Source organism: Rattus norvegicus, chromosome 6 (genome assembly GCF_021556685.1).
Source record: "Rattus norvegicus strain SHRSP/BbbUtx chromosome 6, alternate assembly SHRSP_T2T, whole genome shotgun sequence".
Taxonomy (NCBI): domain Eukaryota; kingdom Metazoa; phylum Chordata; class Mammalia; order Rodentia; family Muridae; genus Rattus; species Rattus norvegicus.
Window position 1 is genome coordinate 127,124,872 of NC_141539.1, and position 20,320 is coordinate 127,145,191.

General features: G+C 41.2%; 1 protein-coding gene across 3 annotated transcripts in view; it reads right to left on the minus strand.

Annotated features, from left to right (window-relative positions):
* The window catches only part of Trip11 (thyroid hormone receptor interactor 11), a 68,361-nt gene extending 48,065 nt beyond the window's left edge, over positions 1 to 20,296 (minus strand). Inside the window, exons 1-8 of one of the 3 annotated variants that reach the window (XM_087553439.1) lie at positions 19,840 to 20,296; positions 15,076 to 15,134; positions 11,410 to 11,520; positions 9,048 to 9,326; positions 5,473 to 5,532; positions 4,038 to 4,203; positions 3,187 to 3,549; positions 148 to 188 (exon numbers count right to left, since the gene is read on the minus strand). In XM_087553439.1, coding sequence (XP_087409565.1) covers positions 148 to 188; positions 3,187 to 3,549; positions 4,038 to 4,203; positions 5,473 to 5,532; positions 9,048 to 9,326; positions 11,410 to 11,520; positions 15,076 to 15,134; positions 19,840 to 19,978 — 1,218 coding nt within the window. In that variant the 5' untranslated portion in view covers positions 19,979 to 20,296. 3 annotated transcript variants of the gene reach the window in all.
* Positions 20,297 to 20,320: the final 24 nt, after the last annotated feature.

The following is a 20,320-nucleotide window of genomic DNA, read 5'->3' on the forward strand; positions in this document are numbered from 1 at the left end:
TTTGCTATTAATAAATAAGCACAAGTTACTAAAGTTCCTAGGATACATTTACATGAATTTGTGAGAAAACAAAAGATAAACGAACACAAAGAATCAAAACTCTCTTAGTAAACAATGCCCAGCACATTCTCCGTAACAGGAAGTTACCTGGTTTAAACTACTTAGTCTCTTTACTTCATTTTCAGCATCTGTAAAAACAATGAATGAGCCTGACATTACTTAGAATACTTGAATAATTGCTTCCCACATTAAACTCGGAGGTGCAGCAAACGAAGTATATTTACAGATACAACTAGCAAGCAGGTTGACAGTTTGAAATAAAAAACACTCTGCCATTTTCTATTTCTATTATGATCCTAACGAGTAAGTTATAAGCTTAAAACCATGCAAAGATCCAATGCTTTAGGAAAGTGTAAGAATTGTCACTGTGCTCTGGATGAGGCATTTTCTGTCCTGATAAAAATACTATCGATTATGTCTCAAAACACAACCCATTAGTTTGAATAGAATAAGGCCTACGGTTGTTATTTAAAACAAAAAAAACACAACCAAAAAAGAAAACCTTAAAAAGCAGTAAGTAGGGCTGGAGAGATGGCTCAGCGGTTAAGAGCACCCGACTGCTCTTCCAGAGGTCATGAGTTCAATTCCCAGCAACCACTTGGTGGCTCACAACCATCTGTAAAGAGATCTGATGCCCCCTTCTGGTGTATCTGGAGACAGCTACAGTGTACTTATATATAACAAATAAAATAAATCTTTAAAAAAAAAAAAAAAAAAAAGCAGTAAGTAAAAATGTATACCATAATAGTATAATTATCTAATCACTTTAGATAAAGTGATTTAGTAGTAAATGTACTACATCTAGATCCATAGAGAAAAAAAGGTTCTGGAAGAGGAGCCCAGAGACAGAGTAACATGAGAGAAGCTGAAGCAATTCACTACCACTCATTCCCAGACAAATTAGCATTTATGACAAAGCCAGTGTTAGACAAACAGATAAAAAAAAACCTTCATGTCCTGCTCTGTATGAGCTTACACTTCTGAATAGAATTGTGGTAGAAACAAGTAAACACGATTGCATACAGCATCAAATGGTAAGCATGGCCTCTATGAGGGCAAGAAGGACAAGCATCCAGTCAAGAACTGGGAAGCAACAAAGAGGCCCAGCCAGAGGCAGCGCAGGTCCCCTCCTCTTCTCAGTGCAGGGAAGACCTCCACGGAGTCAATGTACTATTAGTTGGCCAAAGAAAGACTAGGCACACTGTCCAGACGATGCAGCAAATACAAGGAGAAAGAAAGAACTAAGACAATACTGGGTGAAGGAACCACAGAGTCCATTACCACTACCGTTACAAAGCTGGGGGATGGGAAGAACGGAGGAAGTGGATACAGACTAGAAGACCAGACAAGTCATGTCCAACTAACGAAGCTCAGACTTCATCTTCATGTTCCCATAAAGCCATAAAGTACTATCAAGTAGGGGACTAACTGCATTTCTAAAATCTTATTCTAGCTGCAGAATAGAAAGAAAAAAGCATGGGCTAAAGAATAACAGAAACCAGAGACTAAACAGCCAATCCTTTTCTAACACTCACTTGGGAACAGATGCTGCTCAAAAGGACGGTCAGCAGACGACAGTAATTCACAGAGCCCATGCGACTACGACTACTCCATCCCTACAAGGAAGAAAATCCTATCACCTAACCCAACCTTCTAGGGTTTTGGAGAGTGATTTGCATGTCTGAGTGTATCTGTGCGCTTGTTCACAGGCCAAGAGAGGGTGTTTTGTGTCTCCCCCTGTCGCTCCCCACCCATCTAGTAGTCTTTTGAAGCGGGGTCTCTTCCTGCACCCAGACTCATGTTTCTAGGCCAGGCTAGCAGGCAGCAATCCTCCTGTTTCCACCCCCTCAGAGCTCAGGTTATAGGATCGCACAGAACGCTCAGCTTGACATTTGGATGATGAGATACAAAGCCTCAACCTCCCCTCAACAACTGAGTCACCTCTCCAGGCCCCAACTCTCTTGTTCTTAACCATTTTTCTACTTACTCCATTAAGAGAGCTGTAACAGTTAACTCAGCAAAGAAGCAATGATTTCCTGACTGAAGTAATTCCCTGGTTCTAGAAATGGGAAAGAAGGACTAGGAGACCGGCTCCACGTTAACCAAACTCAGTGAGGTAAGAAAACACACTTCTAACCCAGCAGATCCCCCACTGAACTGCCTTCCCTTTGCCCCAGGGGCAGCTCGCAGTGCTGAAGCACCTAAGCAGCCCTGGTCCTTGGGGATGCAGTCCTGAATATCACTCACGTAGGACAAAATCAAGGAACTAAAAACTACACAACACGGTTGACTTCCAGAACTCTTCTTCCCAAAAGTTAGGGAAGGAATGCAAGGAAGGGAGAGAAGATAATCTTACTCTAAATTTAATTTTAGGTTGAAAATCCATGTTATATATAGATTTGGCCATGTGGGTCAGGAGCTCATGATAGACTAGCATGTAGGACACAGGTATGGGTACACAAGCACACAGAACTGGACACTTTCAGAGCAGGAATGAATGAGTTCATACAGAGTTTAATTAACTCGGACAAATGCACAATAAAATGCATCTTTCCAGCTGAGGAGCTCCCTCCCACTATTTTCCTACTATGAGTGAATGCTGGTGCTTCGTCTATTTCATTTAATACTCATTTTTTGTACTAGTATTTAAAGAACAGAAGGCTATCTATGGCTCCTACTACTCAAGTCTTTACTCCTATTCCAGGTCACTTCAAAGTGTAACACCGCATTTTGCTGATGGAATGCTACTCTCTCTGACGGAAGAGTCCTGGCTCTGACTAGCTACAGACAGTATTCAGTTCTGTCTACATTAAAGAAACAGACCAACCCCTATAAATCGCTATACCCATAAACTCTTGTCAGCAATCTGCCTGGCTTTCCACATCACTAACTTCTATGTAAATACCTAAGGGAATAAGGAAGGGAGGCCAAGAGACCTCCTGTTAATCCTACCCCTTACTAGCAGACAAGTACTTGGTGCTGAATCCAAACCCTACAATTCTACTCAAATTACATAATCATTTCTATAAACTTAATTTCCATAAAACATGCAATTATTCAAGTGCTTGTCTCTAAAAAGACCCAATGTGCCAAGAAACACCAATGTAAGTTCCAAACATTTTATACCGGTCAAAGCTTGCTGCAGTCTCAAGACCTCTGCGACTGAGGCGCTCTGTGAGAGGCTCCTCTCATCCTCCGTCACAGCATCAGTCTGCCTCAGAGCACTCTGCTGGGCTTCCCTGCAGTCCAGTTTCAAGCGCTCGCACTGCTCAGCCATCTGTCTCTTTTCCATTTCTAGCCGTTCTTGTTCTTTTTTGCAGACTTCCCGGTCATGTTCTGCAGAAGACAATCTTTTATGTATCTCTTTTATTTTATTCTCAAGGTCTTCGATCTTTCTGGAAGACTCTACTCTTTCCATCTGTAGGCTCTGAATAGTGTTTTGCATCTCGTACACTTTAGAGTGATCGGTTACCGTAACTCCTGAGCCTCCTAAAACAAAAAGAAAACAAAAGAGGAATCAAATACCAAGTTCCAAAAAGTAAATTGCTTGCTATATGCAATATAGATAAGAGCGTTTAGAACTTGAACAACTTAAAAAGTTAAATTACTATAACTTTAAATAAATAAAAAGTCAAATACTTCATTTGAACCACTAAAGTCTATATATTTGAGTTTGAAACCAAGTGAAAATATCTCTCTCTCTCTTTTTTTTTTTTTTTTTTTTTTTTGCTGTAGTGTCATCAGCAAACAATGCAAAGCAATCCATGAACTGTAGTTATTTATCAAAGTGCCGGGCTTTCCAGGTCTAAAGACACGGGAAGCCATGGCATTGCTACAGACTTAGCAATGAACAGAATGAGTCATTTCTTATTCCATAAAACTTGGCCTAAGTTTACAAAAGTATTCTGATTTATAAATGGTGCGAGGTTTGTCATTGAACAATATCATCTAATCTGTGGTGTTAGTAAACTCACAACCTTGCTGTAACAGGTTTTCCAGCTCTTCTATTCGCTCTTCATAGTCACGTAGCTCCTCTCGGTGCCGACGACTTATCTCTGTCAGTTTCTGTTGATGAGCATTCTGCAGTACTGACATTTCACGCTGATGGTCATCAATTTCCTGACTTCTGTTCTGCTTAAGTTCCTTAAAAAACAGGAACAAATTTGAGAATGTACACGATCAATAAGCAATCCAAAAGAAATGTTTTAGTTCGCTGTTTAAAAGTCCATATTATTAAAATCGACTATCTGAACATTTAAAGCTGAAAAGCACTCAACCATAGTCCCAAATTAGGACAAGGCTGATGGGCCCAGCCTCCTTAAGAATTGGAAAAGCTGTCCTATTTTTAATGGGAAGACATCAAGAACACAATGGAACAACATAGGTAAAATAATCCCTTATACCTGTGGCCAAGAACACCTTTTCTTTAAGACATATTCCCTCAATACTGAAGCAAGAACCCGCCTTTGTTTTGCTGTTGTTTTCAGTCAGGTCTTTCTGGTTACATAGCTCTGGTTGGTCAGGAACTCGATACATAGCCCAGGCTTGCCCTGAGGTTGTGACGACCCTCCTGCCATAGCCTCCCTAGGACTTGGAATACAGGTGCATATCGTCACATCCAGCACTCTGGCTAACCTCAGATCTTGAAAGCAGTGGGGTCACTGTGAACATCTGGCAATGAGCACAGCTAGCCATGTTCTTATTCTTTGGATACAGTCCACATTTCCAGCAGAGCCCTGCTGTCCGAGTGCTACATGCATCGTTAAGTCACATCATCTAAACTCTGAGAGTAACCACCTTGCTCCAACAGACTCGGTCCATTCAGGCTTTCCTTCTGCTGCTATTCTCTTGCTCAATTGTCCTTCTGAAGTTCTGAACTCACAAACTGCCAAGAGCAGTGCCTCTGCCTCTGCCTCTGCCTCTGCCTCTGCCTCTGCCTCTGCTGGTAAACATCCCGGGTCCTGATCTACACTTGTAACAGAGCACCAGAACTAAAAGTTCTATACCTGACTACAATTCAAAACAGTTCTTGCCATGATAATATATGTAACCAAGAATTTTTTATAAAAGAAATCTGACCCAAAAAAGGGCAAATTCTATCACTGAGGTAAAATAGTTACTTGCAGTAAAAGCATTCTAGTCAATATTCTCTAAGTTCAAACCTTTTCATTGTCATCAAGCTGGGAATATGTGAGACAGAAAAACACAGACTTAGGGTTACTGAGGAAACATTTAAAAGCAAATATTCTTGGATGCATTTTATTGCAAAGGATACAACAGTTGAAAGACAGAGGAGCTGCGTTTCACCGTCTGTACAGTCAACTCTAACTAAGTCCTGCGGATCTGGCCTCCATCCTCATCGTCTACAGACATCAGACGCAGGAGATGTCAACAATCAACAGTGTGACTTACCTTAATAATATTTTGTAGTTTGCAGATTTCAGTCTGATCAGAGCTTTGTGCTCCCTGTACCTTAGTTTTGAGAGAGAGGATTAAAAAATAATTACACTGATTTTCATTTTTTTTAACAAAAGCACAAACTAACTTTATTTAGTTTATTATTTGTAAAACAAGAGCATTTCCCAGACATAATCCTTTTAAGAACTCCATATATTCTTCAAAGTCTTTAGTTTATTACTACATAATAAATAAAAGGCACCACTCAAGAACTCTTTACATAATTGAGGACATAATAAACCTAAAAAATAAATGGAAAAACAGAATATTTCACTAGCTAACCAAAATATGAATATGAGGATAAATGAGTAGCTTTCTAAAATGGTAGAAAGTTCCCTAAGACTAATGCCACTAAAAGTCTTTTTAAGTGATTTTACGCTGGTCAAAGTGGCACAGGCCTTTAATCCCAGAACTTGGGAGGCAGGGGCAGGTTTATCTCTGTGAGTTCGAGGCCAGCCTGATCTACAAAGTGAATCCCAGAACATGGAGAACTATATAGTGACACCCTGTTTCAAAAGAAACCAGTAAGTAAATCCATATGATTTTATACAGGGCCAAGGATGTAGTTCTGTGAGTAGGAGGGTAACTGTGTAGCATTGAGGTGTTCCTGATTACGAGTCTAGCAAAGCCTAAAACCTGTAATGTTAGCACTCAGGAACGGGATGGTCAGAGGTTCAAGAACATCCTTGACTATACAGGAAGTTTGAGGTCAGCCTGGGAGACATGAGGCCCTGTCTTAAAACAAAATAAAGACAAAACAATTTTATCCATAAGATCTCTGACTTAGTACAGAATAATCGTTAGTTTGACCAGAACAACTGTTAGGTTCCTTTCCAAGTTGTAAATTGTCAGGGCTGGAAAGATGGCTTAATGGTTAAGAATATGTTCACCTAGGACTTTCATCCAATTTCAGCATCCATGTCAGGCGGCTCCCAACTATCTATAAACTAAAGCTCTAGGGGATCTGAAGTTTCTGGCCTTCATATGTACTTGCACAAATCTACACACTCACACACACACTTACACTCACACACTCACACACACACTCACACTCTCACACACACTCACACATACACTGACACACACTCAAATACACTCACACAGACACACACTCATACACACACACATACACACTCACTCACACACACTCACACACATAATCACACTCTCACACACAGAATTAAACGTTCTAAATTTGTACAGTGTTCATTATCTTTAAGTTTTAAGTGATACCTAGTAATTTCACCTATTTGTGAGGTGCACTGTGGTATTTCCAATTCATGTGCATACTGTGTAATGTTCAAAGCAGGGTAGTTAGAATCATCACAAATGCTTATTGTCCTGACAGTACCCAAAATTCTCTCCTGTAGATATTTTGAAATATGCATTAGTACTATGATCCATAGTCCTCCTAATAGACAAGACCAGAACCCATTTCTCTCATGCATACGTAATTTTGTATTTGATCAAAATTTACCCATCATCCCTCTACACTACTTCATTCATTTATCTTTATTAACATTTATTACATGACGTATTACTGAACCAAAGCTGCTCTAAGATTGAAAGAAAGAACATATGATGCCAAGATTCCAACTCTCCAGTCAAATGATGACTGACTGAGCAGGCACAGTCATTCACGCCAACAATTGCAGCTAGGCAAAGGGGCCAGGCACAGAAGATGGCAAGTTCATGCTAGCCTGGACAACATAGGAAATTGGGGGTGGGGAGCAGCACAGACAGTGGGTGGACAACAAGATGAAACTGGGTGTCAGAGCACTTGCCTTGCTTGCAGTGGACCTCATACCAACCCTCAAAGTATGTGTGTAAAGGGGGGAAGGAGGATTGTCCATATAACCCCTCTTTACCCCATAGCCATAAAGGAACAAATAAAATTTTAAAAATTAAGCTATGGTTCTCATCACCTGGTACCTCTTTAAAGTTCCTGAGACCGTAAAACAGACATTAAATTGAAGTCTCCACACACACAGGAGATCTATGCCATTATCAGTGCTTTGGGTTATTATTTATGTATGAAGTTTAAAAACACTGGCTTCAGAAAGAAGAGATGGACAAACAGACAATCTTAGCTAAGGTTCTAAGTATTACAGAAGTCCAGCACGGAATAAGCAAACAAATAATTTTTTTTTAAAGATTTATTTATCCATTTTATGTATGTGAGTACACTGTGGCTGTCTTCAGACACACCAGAAGAGGGCATCAGAACCCATTATAGATAGTTGTGAGCCACCATGTGGTTGCTGGGAATTGAACTCAGGACCTCTGGGAGAGCAGTGAGTGCTCTTAACCACTGAGCCATCTCTCCAGCCCGCAAACAAATAATTTTAATTGAAATGATTTTTCCTTTTCATAATTTGCTGGCATTCACAACATATATTTTGTTTTTTAAAATATCAAATATATTTATATGCTATATTTTCCCCTCTTATCAAGGAAGTTAAATCCAAATACTTATTGTCTACTGACACCTTCCATAAATACATAAAACCTTGACATGGCTAGACATAGAAGCACACACTTTGTTCCTAGACTAGGTAGAGACAGGTGGATCTTTATGAGTTCCAGACCACTTTAGTTTACAAAGTGAATTCCAGGCCTGCCAAGGCTACAAGTGAAGCCTGTCTTAAAAGTAGGGGGAAAACAAACAAATGACAACAACGACAACAACAACCAAACAGCTTGGTACACAGGAAAAAGGTTTCTCGGAAGAAGTTTACAGCTCAAACTATCATATACTGAATTTCTAGTACATGAGAAATAACACACAATTTAACGTGTATTTCAAAGGATGTATTTATTTTTATTTTATGTGTATGGGTGTGGCACCTGCATATCTCTGCATGTAGTGCCCATAGAGGTCAGAGGAGGACATCAGATTCCCCTGGAATTAGAGTTACAGTAGTGATCTGCCATGTGGGTGCTGGGAATTGAACCTGGGCCCCTAAAGAAGAGCAACTAATGTTTTTAACCACTGAGTCATCTCTTTAGCACCAGCATAACAGCATATTTTTAATACTAATGATCAAAATTTGACTTTACACATCATTAGAGCTTATAAGACATCAGAGAAAATCTAACCCATTTCAAACCACGGTGCCTTGAAGCTCAGGCTTCCGTCACAGCAACCAAGCGCTCCAGGGCTTTTGAGTCTGGGTTCAGAACCTTTTTTAAGTGCTCAATCGATCTATCAATCTATCTAAATCTTATCTATCTATCTATCTATCTATCTATCTATCTATCTATCTATCTAAATTCTTCCCATGTATCACACAGAAGAGAAAACTAAGGCTGAAAGAAAAAAGTGACTTGACCAAAACCACTCAGAAAACTGAATGCTGCATTAGAAAACAAATACAGCTTCTCTATTTTTCTAATTAAGAATTATTTCTAGTCCCCAGCCCCCCCAAAAAAAAAAAAAGAATTATTTCTAGTACTAGATTCTCTTCCTAAATAGTACCAGCATTCCTACTAATTCATAGTTTTCACAAATTCATCCAAATTTTACCAACCTGAGCAATATGTCTCCAATGTCCAAGTTCAGATTCAAGTCTTGAAACTTCATTTGATAGGCGGTTTATTTCTTGTTGTGATGAGATCACATCACCAAAATCCATGTCGTCTTCATGGAAGGCTGACACGGGATGACTGATCCCATAGCTGAACGAAGCTGGTGCGGTGGCGGCTGGTGCGGTGGCAGCTCCTGAGTGGGCTGACTGAGCAGCTACCTGCAGTCTGAGCAGTTCATCCTGCAGCGCAGTCTGTCTTGCCTTAAGGTGGTTGATTTCCTCCTGTGGATTTATAATCCACGTTTTAGAGGAAGTGTTTTTAAAATGCTTATTGGCCCTTTCTAGATCCTAATGTTGAAAGGCGTAATGATGACCTAACAACAGTACTCATCAATTAAGTGAACCCAGACCTTCCATACTGCCTGGACCGTGAGACTATTATTTGAAATACAAACATAACGCCATAAAGTGAGATGATGCACCAAACAGCATGACGACTAGGACTCCACTCCCAGGGTAAGTAAAGCGATGGGCGTCTCAGTGGGGCTGAGTTCGCCATCTTCACAGTAAAGTGAGTTCTCAGAACTCTCTATGATCATCAGACATGAAATAAACAGAAGCTCTGTGACTTACACATTCAAAGCTTTCTCAGAACTCTCCTTCTAGGAAAGCCATAGATGACTTAGGTAATTTAGATCAGGGCTGCATTTAGGCTGTAAATTGCCATGAATCAGTGGTTACTTTGCGGTGGTCTGTACAAAATGACTGAAAGAACACTTTGATTTATGAGTCCAATCTTTTAGATAAGATAACACAGGAATATAGCCCATGAATCTTAGAAAGAAATATGCAATAAAAGAGGTCATGGCTTTAACGCTAAGAGGGGGAAAATGAAAATCTGACCCTATTTAGAGTGATAAAGGGTATAGAATCTCTGAATTCTTGAGCAGAATTCTAACTGAAGGCTGGCAGTATCAGCTAAAGCTTTATGTGGCAGCATACATCTTTAACCTCAGTAGTCAGGAAGAAAAGAGAAAGAAAGAAAAAAAAAAGAAAAATAAAAAAGAACCCCAACCCTACACCACACACAAAGACGTAAACAACACTGCTACGCCATCTCCATGCAAAAACAGTCGGTGACGCAGCTCAGTTGGTAGAGCTTGGGTTTAACCCACAGTGCACAGCAGTCCAGGCTCCCAACCCAGCACTTTGGAAGACTGAAGCAGGAGAAGGCTAGGAAATTAAAAGTTATCCTCGGCTACATAGCAAGTTTGAAGCTAGACTAGGCTACAAGAAATCCTGCCTTAGAAACAGTTTTAAGAAGAGGGCTAGGAATACAGCTTAACTGTAAAGTACTTGAACATGAACTTGATAATTATCAATTACTAATCAATTATCATTATCCAATTAAGATAGAAAACCTGAACTCGGTGTTTACTTTTCTCTTAAATGTATTATACTTTTACCTGCTTTGCCATTATCACCAAAAGAACTAGAAGCCAATTCTTCTAAGCTTTTGTTTTTAGTTTTGTTTTATGGTGCTGGGAACTGAACCCAGGGCCTCCCACACAGCAGACAGCACTTTCCTGCAGCTACTGAGCTACTGCCCAGTCCTTATTTAAATTTAAGGAACCCAAATATGTCCACAGCATAAAGGAATAGTTAGTCGGCAAGCTAGAATACCCAAAATGATCTGGATAAGAAAATGAGAAATGGCTCAACATAATGTGAGTGTCCATTGTACTCTACTTAAGCATTAAACATAAAGAAAATTTAACAACAGGGTTCAGCGTAACATTGTTAAATTACACAGTATCTATTTATTATCTGTTAAGACTTCAAAGAAAAGATAAAACAATGCCAAAACAACCAGTTTAATCAAAGTAAAAGAAAACAGAAACACAAAAAATTCAACTGTAAAGCCTTCTATATAGCTTTATGTGAAAAATCATGTATATGCCAACACGAAAAATATTAACATGCATAGTCAAAATGCATTTTTCAAAGGAAAATGTTTTGGCAATCATCACACGGACTTAAAACCAACTTAAAAAATAGCTAGCATGTGCAAGGGTCCTGGGTTCAATTCCCAGCACTGCAAAACAATTTAATTTAATTTAAACTAAATAAATGTTTTTAAAACCTAGGAAAACAGACATTAAGTTATATTTCATAAACATCAGAACTTATAAGCAACAGATCATTAAAATGTTAAGACTCTTAGAAGCTAGAATTTAATCTTTCTGAGAGTTAGCTTATAAAAATAAAATTAATAGTAATGCTGCCTCAATCTTAAGAAATTTAACACTTTAATATTTTCATCAATCTAAAAAATAACCATGAAATAACGAGAATCAGCTCTTGCCTCTTTCTGCTGTAACTGACTTCGATAACTTGAAGATTGCTGCTTTATTTGAAGTTCTGATGCTTCATGCTTTTCCTCTAGGTCAGTGTAAAGCTTTTTAAGTCTTTCATTCTAGAAGCAAAGAGAAAAGTATTTTCAATAAAAATATTTCAAGTCAAGCATGTTAGCAATCATTACATGCATGCATCATGAAAAACATTCCACAAAAATAATGTAAAATATCAAAGGTCTCAGACAGAATCCTGACTTTTAATATACACCTTTAAATGAAAATCCTAATTCTAGCCCTACTTTCTCTTCAACAAACTCAGAAGCTGGGAAAGTTCCCAAAAGTATCTACTGGATTTCAGGAAACGGGAAAGCAGAAGTAAGGCTGTGGAGGTGACCGCAGAGTCCCAGACTCGGTCCCCGCATAAAGAACAGTAAACACTAGCTGGCTTTTGTTGTTGCCTTTGTTTCGTTCTTGTCCTATCAAACCATGTAAAATGTGTGTTTACAACAAGGAATTTAACGACTTTCATACAGATGATTTAATCCCCCATAAACTTTCAGTAAAACCTTTGTTTACACACAAAGGTCCTGCTGTGATTTAAGTGGCTTTCTTTCATTTCCTTTGAGCCCAACCTTGCAAGACTCTGAGATCAGACTCTTACATATATGTAAGCAAAATATTTACCTATCCACATAAAAATTGGGGTTTGCTGTATTTATAACATATTAAAACTTCTAATAGGAGTATGAGGATAACTGAGTAGCTTTCTAAGATGATAGAAAGATTACTAATGCCACTAAAGCCTTCCTAAAGCAGTTTTATGCCAGACAGAGTGCCACACACCTCTAATTCCAGCACTGCAAAGCAGATGGCAGGTACATCTCTGAGTTCAAGTCAGCCTAGTCAGTCTACAGCCTGACTCTCCAAGAACATCTAGGGCTATGGAGAGAGACTGTCTCAAAAACCAAAACAAACAAAAAAAGTTCTTCACTATCAATTTATTCACAAAAAGACTAAAAGAGTCTACCAGATATATATAATAAATGTAATATAACTCTTTGTCAAAAAGAGGAAAAGGTAAGCTAGTTAGGTGAATTCATATCATTTGCAATTAGACTCCTAACTAAGACTCGTAAAATAAGCTAGCCAGTGCCTCATAGCAAGACCCTGTCTCTAAAAACCAGGGCTAGGGAGGTGGATCGGTGGGTAAAATGCTTGCTGCTCAATGTGAGAGCCAGAGCTCAGAACACCAGAACATGCATAAAGCCAGGCACATGATAATCTCACTATTTCTACTTTTAGATGCAAGGTGGATTCAGGAGAATCCCTGGGAGCCTGTGTGCCAGGTAGCCTGGCATATGAAGCAGCAAACCTGAGACCCCGTCTCAAGCAAGATGGAAGACAAGAACTGATAACTGAGGTTGGCCTCAGGTCTCCACACATACGACACACACACCCGACACACACAAACAAGGACAAAACAGAAAGTCCCATAAGGAATTGGGTCAACTAGACACAGGCAAATCTAATGCCCTGGAAACACAGTGCCTTTCACCTAGACTAAAGCTTGCTGCCATCACCTTATTCTTGTACATCAGTGAGTCTTGAGCACAAGGTAACACAAGCTGGAGTTATCGCAGAAAAAGGAGACTCAGTTGTGGAAATGCCTTCAGGAGACCCAGCTCTAAGGCGTTTTCTCAACTAGTGGTCAAGGAGTAAGGACCCAGCCCATTGTGGATGGTGCCATCCCTGAACTGGTGGTCTTGGGTTTTACAAGAAAGCAAGCTGAGCAAGCCAGTAAGTAACATCCCTCCATGGCCTCTGCATCAGCTCCTGCTTCCTGACCTGCTTGAGTTCCTGTCCTGACTTCCTTTGGTGGTGAACAGCAATGTGGAAGTGTGAGCTGAATAAACCCTTTCCTCCCCAACTTGCTTCTTGGTCATGATGTTTGGCAAGGAATAGGAACCCTGATTAAGACATTTGCTATAGATGATACAACCATAAAGACCATTGAAGGGACTGAGATCCACAGAAGGACGTAAGAGTTCTATTTCCTTTCTCAGATTCAGTATACAGCAGACATTAATCAAGTGGGTTAATCTTTCTTACTTTCCCCCAAAATACACACCAGCAAACATCCTTAAGTTCCAGCAGCATGCACACACTCTAACTGTTCTGGGTGGGTCTGTACCAATGAGGGCCTCCTCAATGACTCTCTAGCTCATTCTTACTAAGAAGGCATGTGTCAGTACCACACTTGTGTTCCTTACCAAGTGCCTATGTTAAGGTCTCAAAGTGCCCCCACAATGTTATCTCTATGCTTAGTGCTAATGTCCCTCTCTATCTTCAAATTCCACAATCTCACTCTGATATTCTAGACCAGAGTTCAACAAGGCTTGATAGGAACTACTATCAAGCAACTACTATCTTAGCATCTAGATTCGGTGTTTTCTTTTTAATAGGCTCAGAATTGAGAAAGTCATGCTTACCACAGTTCTCTAAGAACATCACTCGCTACAACACTAAGTGTTCTCTTACTGTTCTTATCCCAAGGCTAAATTGTTGAGCTCCGATAGTCCTTTATAATAGTTCCCACTCTGAAATCCTTTTAATTTCTTTTGGGCTTTCCTCTGAACTTTTCCAAGCTTTTCTCTTCCCTATTAAGTATAATATAATGCCCAGAGTTAGTGACTGCACTGACTCACAAGGAACAAAACAATAAAATTAGCTTATTATTCCTATATCCTTAACTTCTTTGCTCCAAATATTATATTATTATTATTCTAATGTTAGGAAATTTAAAACTCTAAATTAAACAGAATTCCACTTTTCATATTGCATGTAAATGTACCACTAGCTAGGAATAATGGTCCAGGTCTTGTGGTAGTTTGAAGAAGAATACCCCATAGGCTTATATATTTGAAAGCTTAGTCATCAGGGAATAGCACTATTTGAAAAAGATTAGGCGGTGTGGCCTTCTTGGAGGAAGTGTGTCACTGGGGGTCGGCTTTGAGGTTTCAAAAACCCATGCCAGGCCCTGTCTCTCTTTCCGCCTGTGGATCAGGATACAGCTATTTCCCCAGACCAGGCCCGCCAGGCCTGCTGCCATGCTCCCCTCATAATGATAAAGGACCAACCCTCTGAAACTGTAAGCAAACCCCAACTAAATGCTTTCTGTCATAAGAGTCACCTGGGTCATGCCGCCTCTTCACAGCAATAGAACAGTGACTAAGACAAACCTGTCATCCCAGAACTCAGGAGGCTCAAGCAGGAGGATCACCTGCTCAAGGCCAGGCTGAGCTACGTGGGAAACCTTAGCTCAAAATGCAAAGTCAAACAAAACAGATAATAAACACAAGCAAATAAATGTACTTCAACGTAACGCATGTCTGGGTGATATGAATGATAAGTTTTCACCAGGACTATTTCTACATCTGGCAGTTTCCCTATTTCCAGTAGATAGAAGTAGAAATGAGACCATGAAAGAACCGGCTATGGCAACCACACACACACTCCTCATTTGGAGGGTGAGGGAGGCGGGGGTAAAAGACAGGATCAAAATGAAACCCTGAGGAAGAGGACGGGTCGAAAGGTCAGACGGTGCATTTAAAAATACTGAAAGTTTCAATAACTTTCATGGTTCAAAAGAGGAAACTGTCTTTAGCTGTCCTTACCTCTGATCTTAAGACTGAGTGAGTAGCTCCATTTTCTTCTCTCCCGGAATTGGGCAAATCTGCTACAAAACAAACAGTATATGCTGAATAGTCGATTAACATCATATGAGTAATAAGCAGTTGTCTTGTTGTGGTGGTATTGGTCCTAGGGGACTGAATCCTAGGCCTTGTCTCTCTTAGTCAAGTGCTCCTCTGCTGAGCTGTATCCCCAACCCTAGAAGCATCTTAAGGGAAATACATTCCATTCACTGAGCTTAAACAGAATGCTAGGCCGAAAGAGCTTACCCTGAAGATATGTCATTCCATCTTTACCAAGACTTCCCATTGCTGAAGCTGCTCACTACAATACAATGGGTCCCCTTTCTTCCTCTCGCCTATGCCTCAGAAGACATTTTTAACACCCCTCTCTTTTGGCCTACATTGTAACTTTAGATGAAACTTACTCAGCTGGAGCTTACACTTTCCCCTCACCTTCTACTCCCAAGACTACCAATTAATTAATGACCTATAATTAAAACCAAAAATATCCTGAGAATACTTAAAGTAATGCAAATGTAATTTATTAAAAATAGGGATATGAGGGGCCAGAAAGATGTCTGTGAGTAAAGGTACTTGTTGCCAAGCCCTAACATCTACATGAAAAGCCAGATGAGGTACCTAAAGTCTGTCATCCCAGCACTCCCATGTCAACACTTGGGGGCAGGGGACATTCATAGAGACTCACTTATACAGTGCAGAGAAAAAAATAGGTGGAAGGAGAGAACTGACTCCCTAAAGTTGTCCTCCAAGCTCCATGCACACCAGAGCTCACTCTCCTGGGCTCCTGCTCACTCTCTCCCTCTCTCTCTCTCTCTCTCTCTTCCTCCCTCCCTCCTTGTCTCTCTTCCTCTCCTCCTCTCACTTATTCTCTCACTTATGCTCATGCACACATACATAATAAAGAAATCTTTTAAAAATGAGGATTAACTCATTCTGACTTGTTTTCTTTTTTTTTTTTTTTTTCTTTTTTCTGTTTTTCGGAGCTGGGGACCGAACCCAGGGCCTTGCGCTCGCTAGGCAAGCGCTCTACCGCTGAGCTAAATCCCCAACCCTCTGACTTGTTTTCTTTAAAGTAGTCAAAGGACTGAAAGACGCAGCTCAGATGGTACAGTATCTGCCTGGTGTGTGCAAAGCCCTAATTTAATCCCCACCACCAAAGAATGAATGAATGAATGACTGAATGAATGAATGACTGGATGACTGGATGAATGAGTGAATGAATGAGTAGTCAAAGCCATTTGAGGTAGAGGGGAGGTACATATCTATAACCCCAACACTTAAGAGACTGAAGTAGGAGGATCTGAGATGGAAGCCAGTCTGAACTATAAACGACTGTTTTAAATAAGTAAGTGGATAAAATTAAAAATAATACGTTAGTAAACATAGTCAGGGTCCAGCAATGCCAACATCGTACCACTAATCCTGCTGGAAATTATCAGCCAGAGTTGCATTTTTCCCTTTGTGGACTGGTATTTTTCCACTTCTGTATCTGAACATTATAAAACAGGGCAGGAGACAGAGCTATGTGGTCTTGAGTAGTAAACAAAGGCCCAGGCTAAGGAGATGGCTCAGAAATTAAGACCTCCAGCTGTTCTTCCAGAGGACCTGAGTTCTGTTCCCAGCACCCACACCAGGCAACTCTCAATCACACAGAATTTTAATTCCAGGTGTCCAATACCCTCTTCTGACCTCTGAGAGTACTGGCACACTCATGTGGCACATACACACACAAACACAAACAAGCCAGCCAAGTCTACACAGACAAAAAAGACAGCCTCCATAGGTTCATGTATTTGAATGCCTGGTCAGCAGGTAGTGGAACTGTCTGGGAAGGGTTAGCAGGTATGGCTTTGTTGGAGAAAGTGTGGTACTCCAGGCAAGCTTGGAGGTTTCAAAAGCTCATGGCATTCCCAGTTAGCTCTCTTTCCTTCTAGCTGGTGCTTGTGGACCAGATATAAGCTCTCCGCTACTGTTCCAGCAGCACACCAACTGCCTGCTGCCAGGACCTCTGCCCTGATGTTCCCACAGGCCCTCAAATTTAATACTTTCTTTTATAAGTTGCCTTGGTCGTAGCATTTTGTTCTAGCAACAGAAAAATAACTAAGCTATCCCTCCCTATATATCAAGGAAAAAGTCAAATTATCACTGAATATCATCAATGCTAAAGCTGTTAGAATATAGAACACTGGCAACCAGCACACCCCATGTGGGGTCAGAACACTTTCACGGAGTCTCTGACACACAAGCAAGGTTAATAGAAGAAGTGTTTTCCAGGCAAAGGACAGTAAAGGAGGAAGTAAAGACTTTTCATGTAGAGGCTTGGAGTGGTGGGAAAACCTAGCAGAGTTCTGTGTGACAGAAGCTTTGGGAACAAACCACTTGTACATGTACAATAGTGGGAATGGAAACTGGTACGGTGGACAGTTTGAATCTGGAGGGAACAGGTCTTTGACCTCCCAAAATAAGAGGTTTGCCTTTTTTTTCTGTAAGTCAAGAAACTTTTAAGCAAATTTATTTTTAGTCTAGCAGTACAAGAGAAAAATGAATGAAGAGTCAGATTCAAAGAGGGTAAAGCTGGGAGAGACTGAGGATCTGAGCTGGAGTAGCAGTTATAAAGAAAAAGGATAACTGTGACACAGAATGGACACGAGTCAGTGGCCGATTTGAAGTAGACAACAAGGAAGACACAAAACAAAGTTCAGGAAAATTAGCAGCTACCCAAATCACTAAAGCTGAGACTATTAGCCGGCTTGGTGATCTGTGCCTTCGATCCTAGCACAGCGAAGGCAGATGCAGGCAGACAAACTAAAACTGATACTATATGAAGGTGAGGCAGGAGAAATGCCCGGGCTACAGATAAAACCTTGTCTCAAAAGGAGAGAGAGAGAGAGAGAACACGAGAACAGGTAGGTTCTGTTTAAGAGTGTAGGAAGCTCTCTGGTGAGAAGAACAAAATGAACTCTCTATCAGGTTAGGCGTAACTATTTTCCAGTTTAAGGAAGAAATACCAACTGTTGGTTCATATCTGTAATACAGTGTAATCTAGTCTTTCCCACAGCTATCAGCCATGTTCTGCCTTTAAAGTCCCTTTAAAGGCCTTTTGAAGGCCTTTTGTTCTCGTTGTCCCAAGTCATGAACCTTCCCGTCAAGAAGCCCAAGCAGTAGGATGGGTTTGGGTAGAGATCCAGTCTTCCTTCTAAATATAAGTACTTTTCTATTAAAGCATCTTACTCTGTTTCCAGCTAATACACACAGCTCTTAAACCACGATGAGAAAACGGAACTTGGGAGTATCATTCAGTGGAGTGTGCTTACCACGTATGAGGCCTTGGGTTCAATCTCTAGCTAGTCTTTCCCATAGATTAAACCAGAACAGTAAGCAAGGAAACGAGGCTGTCATAGCCAGCACTGGGAGTCAGAGGCAGGAAGACTATCAGCGCCAGGTCATCCTGAGCTGCACTGCAAACCTCAATTAAACCTTTAAAAAGTAGATATTATTGTTTTATGACTGTGGGTATTTTGTCTGCATGTTTGTCTGTGCACTATTTGGGTGCCTAGTGCCTGCTGAGGCCAAAGGTGACATCAGATCCCTAAAAGCGCAATGAAGTTAGACAGTTGTGAGCTGCCACTAGGTGCTGAGACTCGAACCTGGGTTCTCTGGGAGAGCAGCCAGTGCTCTTAGTGGCTGGATCTCCCCACTGCCTTGATTAAAACTTTAAAAAGCCCAACCTGCTCAAAGGAATGTCAAGAAGTCAAGAGAGTAATTAACCTAACCACTGATTACAATCTAATTCTAGGTCAGTATTCACTAGGATAACAAGATGATCACTTCAAAAATAAGGGAAGGGGCTGTCTAGATGAATCAGTGGGTAAAAGTGCTTGTCCTTCAAGCAAAGTAAAAACAATTTTATCCCCCAATTCTACCTAAAGATGGAAAGAGAACTCCACAAAGTTGTCTTCTGACCTCACTGTGGTACAGATGTCCATGCACACATACATCATGTACACACACACACACACACACACACACACACACACACCCCACAATAATAATAATAATTTTTTTTAAGTATTAGAGTGAGTAAAGGTAGGTAAGAACACTCAAAAGATAAAGAATTTGACTGGTTCTGCCAAAAAGTGTGGGAGAAATGTGCAATCTTACACACACACACACACACACACACACACACACACACACACACACAATACGTCTTCAGCTGCAATGTCTTCAAGATGAGCAAAATTAGAAAACAGTTGAATACAAAAACAGCCCTATTCGCCTAACAACGTGCTAAAGCCAGGACAAGAGTCATCAAATATTTAATTGTGAGTAATTACTGTTACAAAGTACTCGGGAGTCGGGGGACAATTGCCATACTTTAGTTGTCATACTAAAGGGACAGGATCAAAATGAGATCAGTCCCCAAACTATGGGCAAATTAAGTAATAGGCAAGGACCGCCCAAATAAGACCCTATTCGACCTAAAAGCAGTTCCACTTTACTGAGTTATCCAGCGTATTCAATGGGGAGAGGAGGACCAGAATTCTTCACCATGGTCCTGGAGGCTGGAAAAACGGCTGTAGAGGTAAAGGAAGGAGAGCAAAGGAAAAAGTGTGGAGTGACTCCTTCGGGACCCGTCCGCGTCTGCCGACGGACCGGACCCGGAACCAAGTGGACTTTCTTAGGGTCCCAACCGAGCCCCACCGCCCGCGCTCCAGCTGTTACCTGGCACATCCTCCGTGCCCTCCATCAGCATATCCTTCGTGAAGTTTGAAATCTGGCCAGTGAGGGAAGCCAGGCTGCCCCCTACTTGACCCAGAGACTGGCCCAAGCCGGAGCCAAGGCCCCCAAGCCAGGACGACATCGCTGCGGGTGGACACGTCCGCTCCAAATGTCCCTGGACGCCGAAGCTGGTGCGGATCCAGACGCTGAGGACTCGCAGGGCACCGCACTCCCACCAACGGCCGCGTCAGAAAACCGAGGCCCGGCCTGGCGCTTCACCAAGGGTTCACCGCTATGGACACCGCGGCCCCCGCAAGGCCTCTGCTCATCCCCACGGCTTCCCGCCGTGCGGCTGCACCACTTCTTTCTCAGCTTTACTGACTTTCCTCAGTTTCGTGGGCCAGTCCTGCCAACTCAACGCCGGCCGCCATGACACCGCCGGAGAAGCGGCGGCGACCATAGAGAAGTTTCACGATGGCGTAGA